Raw genomic sequence first — 10,000 nt, 5'->3', positions numbered from 1 at the left:
TTCCTCCCTTGACCCTGATCCCACCTCCCTCCCACTCATCCCCCTCACTATCCACACCCTTACTCCCCTCTCTCATCTCCCATTTTCACCTCGTCTCTATCCACCTTCTCCTACGGGAGGTAGGAGAAGGCTCTCCCTTATCCCTATCCACCCTCCCATCCCCCTCCCTATCCACCCTTCCCATCCTCCTCATCCACCCTATCCGACCCCCCGACTTCACCCCCTCTCTCACCCCCCACTTCCTCCCGCGTCGCCGTCTTCACCGATCCTGAACCCGTCGCCGCCGAGCCAGTGTTTGGGGAACCATTTCTATCTCAGATTTATGATCTCGAAGCCTTCCGCCGGGGCTGTCCTGTCCTTAAGGGCGACGGGAGCCACGTCTCAAGGGGGCATTTCCGACCATAAGGCGGTATGGGGAACGGGGCATTGTCTTGGGTCTGCGGCGTGTGATTTATGAGTGGCAGGTCTGTTGACTCACTGAGGAGGCGGTCATGGGTAGTAAGGCGGGAGGGGGAGGAGGAGGGGGAGGGGAGGGAGAGGGGGTGGAGGAGGGGAGGGGGGGGAGGAGGGGAGGGGGTGGAGGAGGGGAGGGAGAGGGGGTATTGGGGGTCTCGGCTGCCGTCTTGAGGAAGGTGAAGGTTGAGAGTGAAGGTGAAGGCGGTAGGTGAAAGTGAGTGAATTATCCCCAGGCTGAAATGCGGGTCCGATACGTGAATTATGGACCGCGGACCGGACAGAGGGACCAAAAGCATATCAGTTGTCTGGCTCGGAGATAATTTTTCTTCGTCGTTTCTTCTTCTCTTTTTTTCTGTCTCTTGGCGGGGCATTAAGAGATAAGCAGAACAAATAGGAAAGTGGGTGTCTCCTGATCCTGTCCAACTTCATATTTTACTCGAAACAGGTTCACATTTTTTTTTCTTCTACTTTTGGATATTTTGTGTCTTCGAATATATACACCTACTGATAAATTCCCGATTCTACCCAGTCCTACTTTCTCTTATCTTTTGAAGACTTAATACCACAAGTACCTTATAACAACGACACTTACAATTCACTCTTTAACAACTGAAAGTACTGTTAAATACAATTTTCATCTCAATTCAGTCTTTATGAGCAAAAAATTGTTCGACAGCTGAAGGTGGTCCGGGAGGAAGGGGGGGGGGGAGGGGAGGCGGAAACCAATTCAACCAGAGCTTAACGAGTTATGCCACAGAGGAGAAGGGGGGGAGGGGGACAATGTAGTTTAAGCCAGAGAGAGAGATGCGAGGACCAGGAGAGGAGAGGGAGAGAGAAAGAGAGAGAGAGAGAGACAGAGACAGAGAGAGAGGAGCGAGAACGAGAGAGAGAGAGACAGAGAGAGAGAGGGAGGGAAGAAGAGAGAGAAAATGCTTTTATTTACTTTCCAAAGAGAAAGAGAGATAGAGGGAGAACATTTTTATTCACTTTCCCAAGAGAGAGAGAGAGGAAGAGGGGGGAAAGAAAGCGCACTTTTATTTACTTCCAAAAGAGAAAGAAAGAAAGAGAGCGCGTGAAAAGTAGGGAGAGAGAGAGAGAGAGAGAGAGGGAAAGAGAAGGAGAGAGAGAGAGAGAGAACTTTTATTTACCTGCCAAAGGGCGGTACCTTTCCGTGTCACGCTAAGCAACAAAACCTTAGTTATCTGAAACGAATTTGTTGTATTGGCGTAAAAGCATATACAATGCGTGTGTTTTGCCTCCTCCAGATAATTTGATTGAAGTATGACAGTTTCCTTCGTCGAAATTCGAAGAAAATACGAACCCAATTTCACCCCTCGATCTCTTTTGACTCTGTCGGTTTGTCTGGCTGTTTGTCTGTCTGTCTGTCTTCTCTTTCTTTCTCTTTCGCATTCTCTTTTTCTTTTTCTCTCTTTCTCTTTCACTCTCTCTTTCTCTTTCTTTCTCTCTCTCTCTCTCTCTCTCTCTCTCTCTGTCTCTCTCTCTCTCTCTCTCTCTCTCTCTCTCTCTCTCTCTCTCTCTCTCTCTCCCTCTCCACACACACACACGCACACATTACATTGCACACATACACACACACATACACACACGCACATACACACACCTACACCCACACATAAACCCACACACACACACATAATATATGTTTGTAAAAAAGTGTGCAAGTGTGGTCGTATGTGTATGTATACACACACACACACACACACACACACACACACACACACACACACACACACACACACACACACACACACACACATATATATATATATATATATATATATATATATATATATATATATATATATATATATATATACACACACACACACATATACATATATAGATATAATCCCTATTTCCGGGCTGGTAACAACCAACACCCAGTGGCAAGGAGCGAGCGAAGAGCCCTCAGCGCGGTGGGCGTGGCCAAGGAGCCTCTTGCTCTTGGCTCTCGACTCTTGATCGAATCTTACAAGAGCTTTGCGGGGAAGGGGAGCGGGTGTTTAAAGAGGAGGAGAGTGGTGAAATGAGGGGAATTGAGGGAAAGAAGAGGGTGATAAAGAGGAGAGAGATATATGTGAGGAATTGAGGGAAAGAGGAGGATGATAAAGAGGAGAGAAGTAAATGTGGGCAAGTGAGGGGACATAATTTGAAGGGAATGTATTAAATCAAGGATATGATGGGAAATAAAGGAAAATAAGAGGAGAGAATCCGGATAAAATTAAAGGAAGTGAGAGGAAATTGAAGCAAAAGGAGTTATTAAAAGCAGGCGGATAAGATATGAGAGAAAAGAGAGAAAGTTGTCAAATGAGGCAGAATATAATAAAATGAAAAAATGCGAGAATAAGATTTTGAGGAAATATATCAAAACAAGAGGAATTAGATGAAAAAAGGGAGATGAGTGAAGAGAATTGAAGCAAGGAGGTTGTTACAAGGAATTAAAAGTGAGAAAATAAGAGGAAATGAGATTAACTGAAGAAAGGATGTTCTTCAAACAAAAGGACTAAGATAAAAAAAAAAGGAAGAAAAAGAATCAACGAAATGGAAATAAGAAAAAATAAGAGTAGAAAATGAAGCAAAAGAGAGAGCGAAGAAAACAGAACAGAAGCAAATGAAGGAAAGAAAACAAGAATAAAATGAAAGGAAATAAAGGAAAAGGGTCAAATTAGGAGAGAAAAAGAAATAAATCAACTTAGATGGTGTGATAGATTACCATAAATAGATAAACATATTGATATATAAATAACCGATACCTGGACAGCCACACAGATTCGCTAAACATCAATAAACAGACATATACGGATAGATAGATAGATTATCTCGTTATAAAGTTAAATAGATCAGAAAACCCTATCGGTAGATGTTATATGAAAAAAGACAAAAATAAAGATAGAGATTAAGAGTAATAATAATTGGGTTATATAAAGGAGAGAAAAATATACAAAAAGGTTAAGAGCGAAAAAAAGATTTAAAAAATAAACAAATAAAAAAAAAATCTAAAGAAAAGGGAGAAACGTAAAAAATAAATAAATAAAATAGATAAAAAGAAAAAAAAACATATAAAACAAAAAAAGACATAAAAAATTAATTAAAACTTAAAAAAAAAACATAATTTAGCGAACAAAATATACAAAAAGGACAAGAAAATAAAAAAATAAATAAAAACAGAAATATGAAAGAGAAGGAAAATCAGAAAAAAACATAAAAAGAAGAGAACAAAAGTAACTAAAAAACATTAGATATAAAATATAGAAAAAATATATATATATAAAACAAAGAAAGAACCAAATATATAGTTTTAAAAAATAAATATAAAAAACAACAAACCATAAAAAGACATAAAGAAAAGAACAGAACAAAGTAAACCCCGGGAATTTCCTATCCACTTTACCCCTCACTCCCCCTCTTCCGCCAGCCGCCTCCAGTGACCTGAATCTGTCTCCAGCCATGCTGCCCACGCCCGCCCGCACGCCGCACACGCCATGCGCCCGGACCTCGGCAAACAGATCGCTCTGCTTCATGAGCTCTGGGGGCGTGGTGGCTTGGGAAGGCGTGGGCGTGGTCTGGAAAGCACAAAAGGAGGGAGGGAGGGTGGAATGGGAGGGAGGGAGGGAGAGGGAGGGAGGGAGGGTGGAATGGGAGGGAGGGAGAGGGAGGGAGGGTAGAGGAGGGACAGGAGGCAGGGAGGGAGGGAGGGAGGGAGAGGAGGAGGAGGGACGGAGTGGGGAGAGAGGAGGTGGAAGGGGAGGAGGAGGGAGGAAGGTGGAATGGGAGGACGGGGAGGGAGGGTGGAATGCAGAGGAGGGAGGGAGGGAGGGAGGGGAATGGGAGGGAGGGGGGAGTGGGAAGGTCCCATACTAAAAAGACAGAGATATATATATGTGAGTGTGTGTATGAGTGCTTACATATTTACATAGTCATTTATTCACACACACACATACGCATACACACATACACAACACACACAACACACACACACACTAAGACATACACACACACACACACACAACACACGCACGAAACATACACACACACATACACGCATGTGTGTATATATATATATATATATATATATATATATATATATATATATGTATATATATATATATATATATATATATATATACACACACACACATACACACACACACACACACACACACACACACACACACACACACACATACACCATATATATATATATATATATATATATATATATATATATATATATATATATATATATATATATATATATATATATATATATATATATATATATATATATATATATATATGTACAAAATGTTCCCAGGCACACCCTCCCGAGCAGCCAAAGAGTAAATTGGCGAAGGGAAATTTCACAATATCCCCCCACCACGCTACCCTCCCCCTCGTTACCCTGCAAACTCGAGCTCCTTCCACTAGCCCTTCTCTTACGTTTCCCTTCTTCCCCTACTGTATATATATATATATATATATATATATATATATATATATATATGTGTGTATATATACAAATGTTCCCAAACATCACCTGGGCAGCCCGAGGAGGCAGGTGTGAGGGAATTTCACAATTCCCCCCCCACCACATCTCCATTCCCTCCCACCTCATTGCCCACACCTCAATATCTCCTCCTCAATCATACAGCCTTCCACTAGCCCTTCTAGCTCTCCTCTTCCCCGTCCCCCTCCCACACACCCACCCTCATCTCCCCTCCACCCTCAATCACCGCACCTTCAGTTCCCCCTACACCCTCCTCCCCAACCCTCCTCTCCCCGCCCTTACTGCACCTCTCCCCCTCCTCGACTTCTCTCACCCTTCTCCCGTCCTCCCCGACTATTCACTTCCCTCCTCCTTCCCTCCACTACCCCCTCCCTAGCCTCTTTCCCCGGTTTCCACCTCCCTCCCAACCCTCCTCTCCTTGCCACACCCTTGCCTCTCCTTCCCTCGACTTCCTTCTCACTCCCTTCTCCCGTCCCTCCCCGACTCATCCTTCACCTTCCCTCCCTCCCCCCTTCTTCACTCTACCCCTCCCCTTCCCCACCCTTCCCCCTCTCACCCCCTACCCTTCCTCTCCAATTCCTCCCTATTCTCCACCCCTCCACCCCCTACCCTCCCCTCCTTCCACTCCTCCCTCCATCCCCGCCCCTCCCCTCCCTTCTCCCCCTGCGCTCCCTCCTTCTCACACCCTCCACCCCCTTCTTCCCTCCCTTCCACTCCCCTCCTATTCTCCCCCTCCACTTCCCCACCCCCTACCCCACCCCCTCTCCCCCCGGTCACGACACCTTCAGCATCCAAATTCTCTTGCCCACGTGGAGATTTATCACTCCTGGTCCGATTTTGAGATAACGGGTGTGTGAGGGGGTTGGGGGCGGGGGAGTAGAGGGAGAGCACTTCCACCCCCTCCCCCTATGTCCTCTCCTGCTGCCCTCTAATCACCCCCAACCCCCGACTGTGCGTCTCTCCTCCCAACTTTCCTCTCCCTCTTCCTCCTCCTCTCCCCTCTCTCCTCCCTTCCTTCCCTTCCCTTCTCTCCCTCTCCTCACTCCTCCCCTATCATCCCTCCCTCTCCCTCCCTCCTCCCTTCCTCCTCTCCCTCTCCTCCTCTCCCACTATCCCCTCCTCTCCCTCTCTCCTCCCCTCCTACCCTCTCCCTCTCCTTCCCCTTCCCTCCCTCCCCTCCCACTCTCCCTCTCCCCCTTCCCTCCCTCTCCTCCTTCCTTCCCTCTCTCCCTCCATCTATTTCCTGCCCCCTCCCTCCCCCCTCCCAAACCACAGACCTAGTGTATGGCTTTTGTGAGAAAATGTTTGGTTTAGTGCCATTGCTGTCCTGTCTTCGTGGTTGCATTTATGTTATTATTGAATATTGTTTTTTATCCTTGTTTTTGTTATTATTTTTACCGTCACTGTTGATATTATCGTTATCAATACTATCATAATTACTTATATTATTATTACTATTATTAACATTATTATTATGAACATTATTATTTTTTTATCGTTCGTGTGGTGATCATCAGCAGTATTATCATTATTCAACTGAGAACAATTATATTATCAAAAAATACTTTTACTATGAACTTTTATGGTTACCGATATCATCACCATAAGCATCATTATAATTTCCATCATAACCGTCTTTATTCTTCCTTATATCATGTTCTTGTTTGAGATATTTAAACCCCTTTAGATGTTAATGATTTTTATTCACTATTTTCACTTTAATGCCTATTGTAATATTTATTTTATAGTCAGAAGATAGTACAAGAATATATAGTTCCTTTTTAAAATCCCTTTGTGAACTTTATAGCATTTGAAATCAAAAAGGAGAGCGTTAAGTAAATCGAAAGAGATTTGTTGTTTTATAAAAGGAAAAAAGAGTGACTGAGTTATGTCAATCAGGGTTAAATAACCTCTGGGACACATACACAATGCTGGCTCTGCAAACTATTCTATTAATATTTTTCAAATTAGCGAAGATATACCAAAAAACTACTTCGTTTTAACAGAAACATGATTTTTCTCTCCCTACTGTTATCGTTTTTGTTAATATTGTTAATTATTGTCAGTTTTTAACAGAAACACTATATTTTCTCCAGATACTGTTATCGTTTTCGTTAATATCGTTCGTTATTATCATTTATTTCTCACAATTCCCACAGTCCGTTTGCAGTCAGTCGCTTCCAAGGACGCCACTTTTCATATAAAGTGACCACATTATGTAAATCTTTCCCCTGGATGTGTACAGCTCTAAAACTGACCTGTCAGCTGATGTTCCCAGTATAACCGCAGGAAGGCAAATCACTTGAGTATAATAGGTCAACGGTTTAGCAGGTCTTTATCAGAGTCTCTGTTAGGGGTGTCCTATGGTGGTCTAGAGGGAGGGGGAGGGAGGAGGAAGGGTCAGATGCACTTCTTCTTTTTCTTGCTTTTTTTTATTTCTCTTCCTTTTATTTATTTATTTTTCTTCTTCAATTCTGCTCTGTGTCTTGTAATTCTTCTGTTCCTGTTTTTGTGTACATACTATTCAGTTTTATTTCCTTATTTTTTCTAAAGTTAATATGCAGTTTTTATCACCAATGTCAGGATTATCATCAAGTTATTTTTCGATTTTCTTTTCCCGTTTTTATCTCCTCACCCTCCTCCTCCTCCTTCTTCTTCTTCTTCCTTCTTCTTCTTCCTTCTTCTTCTTCTTCTTCTTCTTCTTCTTCTTCTTCTCCTCCACCTCCTCCTCCTCCTCCTCCTCTTCTTCTTCTTCTTCTCTCCTCTCTCTTCTGTTTTGTTTCACTTATATTTTTCTTTCTGTATTGTCGTGTGTGTGTGTGTGTGTGTGTGTGTGTGTGTGTGTGTGTGTGTGTGTGTGTGTGTGTGTGTGTGTGTGTGTGTGTGTGTGTGTGTGTGTGTGTGTGTGTGTGTGTGTGTGTGTGTGTGTGCTCTTGTGTTTGTGTGTATGTGTGTGTGTGTGTGTATGCATTTGTGTGTGTGTGTGCGTGTGTGCGTGTGTGTGTGTGTGTGTGTGTGTGTGTGTGTGTGCGTGTGTTCTCTTCGCCTCGCACTTCTGCACTTTCAGAATCACGTCTCATGAATCACCTACTGCACTCTTGCCTTCTTTCTTCTTCTAATGCCTTCACATTTATACATACTGTGCATCAGTTCTTGTGTGTATATATTCACATAAGCAGCCAGTCGTATGTGGTTTAGTATATTCATGTGACTGTTTGTGTATGTGTGTGTATGTGTGTGTGTGTGTGTGAGTGTGTATGTGTGTGTGGTGTGTGTGTATGTGTATGTGTGTGTGTGTGTGTGTGTGTGTGTGTATACGTGTGTGTCTGTGTGTGTGTGTTGTATACGTGTGTGTGTGTGTGTGTGTGTGTGTGTGTGTGTGCGCGCGCGTGTGTGTTGTATACGTGTGTGTGTGTGTGTGTGTGTGTGTGTGTTGTATACGCGCGCGTGTGTGCCTGCATAAATGTTCCATCCACAGACAAAAAAAAATGAATATGAAAATTTCCTTTCTTTCCCGATACAATTAAAAGTATCATGAGGGGGGGGGGGGAAAAGGAGGGGGATAAAGAAGTTAGGGAAGATGAGGGAGGAGAAGTAGAGATGGGGAGAGTGTGTGGGGGAGAAGAAAAAGTGAAAGGAGAAAATAGGAAAGAAAGAATTAACGTAGAAGGAGGGAGAAAGAAGAGGAGAGGAAGAGGAAGAAGGATATGGGAAAGGGAGAGAGGAGGGAAAGAGAGAGTGAAAAGAAGAAAGATAGGGAAGAGGGAGGAGAAAGAAAGAGAAGAACAGGAAGAGGAAAGAAGAAGGGAGAGGAAAAGAAAAAAGAAGGTCAGGGGAATAGGAAGAAAAGAAAGGAGAAGGTATGGGAGGAGAGAGGAGAGAAAGGGGAAGGAAAACTAGGGAGGGAAAAAAGAGAAAGGAAAGGGAGGAGGGAGAAAGGGAGTGCTGGAAGTGAGAGGGAGAGGAGAAGATGAGAGGAGGAGAAAAGTGGGAGGGAAGAAGCAGGGAAGGAGAGAGGAAGGAAGGGAGAGAGAGGAGAGAGGAGGGAAGAAGACAGGAGAGAGAAGGGAGAGAGAGGGAGAGAGGGAGAGAAAGGAGGAGGAGGAAGAAATATTCCTGCATGAGTCACGAACGATGATTCCACCATGTTGGGACAGATCGGTAAAAAAAAAACGAATCAAAAAAAAAAAAAAAAAAAACGAAAGAAAAAGATTAAAAAAAGATAAAAAAATGGCCGAACGAAGCTGCAATTTTCCCCAGGACGCCTTGGTTTATCAGCTGATGGCACGCGTAGCATGAATCATCAGACTGGGAAGGAAAACATGGTGGTGCGGCGTGTGAATGTGCAGAGTGGATGGAAAACGGCACTATTTTTCTTTGGGGTGTGTGGGCGTGTGTGTGTGTGTGGGTGTGCGTGTGTATGTGTGTGAGTGTGGGTGTGTGTGTGTGGGTGGGTGTGTGTGTGTGGGTGCGTGTGTGTGTATGAGTGTATGTATGTGTGTGCGTGTATGTGTGTGAGTGTGTGTGTGTGTGTGTGTGTCCTTTCAAAAATCTAAAAAAAAAAAAAAATCATAAACCTATGCGACAGTAAAATTTACCGCAATTCCTAAACTAGGAAGATATAAAAAGATAAATAAATTAGTAAAGAGATAAAAAAAAATAAACAGACAATCTTAAAAGATAAATAAATGAATATTTTTTTCTCCAAAACTCCATGCGTTTCCATACCTTTCAGAAGACTCCTCCAAACAGCAGTGATTTATAGCCAGCCCTTACCCTATCTCCCACAAACGCGATCACAGTGAGCAGTATTTTTACGAAACTAACCATAAAAATTCTGAGGACATAGGTTTTTTTCTAACCGTGTCGTTTACGTGATCCCTTTGTCGATGCAAAAGGGATGAACTGCACATGAATATCGTGGGAATCGATCATAATGTTCCAGCTGATTTGACTGATATTGTTGGAACATGGCGCAGGAGAGCGAGAGCAGGTGATGGATATAAAATAATGATT

At 43.3% G+C, this 10,000-nt stretch overlaps 1 protein-coding gene across 1 annotated transcript in view; it reads right to left on the bottom strand.

Annotated features, from left to right (window-relative positions):
• Positions 1-9,956, bottom strand: part of LOC138865001 (FRAS1-related extracellular matrix protein 3-like) — a 54,288-nt gene extending 44,332 nt beyond the window's left edge. The window contains exons 1-3 of the mRNA XM_070133673.1: positions 9,859-9,956; positions 9,583-9,595; positions 3,869-4,040 (exon numbers count right to left, since the gene is read on the bottom strand). Of these exons, the coding sequence (XP_069989774.1) occupies positions 3,869-4,040; positions 9,583-9,595; positions 9,859-9,956 (283 nt within the window). The remainder of the gene's footprint in view (positions 1-3,868; positions 4,041-9,582; positions 9,596-9,858) is intronic.
• Between the last annotated feature and the right edge of the window lie 44 nt (positions 9,957-10,000).

This window comes from Penaeus vannamei, chromosome 19, assembly GCF_042767895.1.
Source record: "Penaeus vannamei isolate JL-2024 chromosome 19, ASM4276789v1, whole genome shotgun sequence".
NCBI lineage: Eukaryota > Metazoa > Arthropoda > Malacostraca > Decapoda > Penaeidae > Penaeus > Penaeus vannamei.
This window is presented reverse-complemented; position numbering and strand designations above follow the sequence as displayed.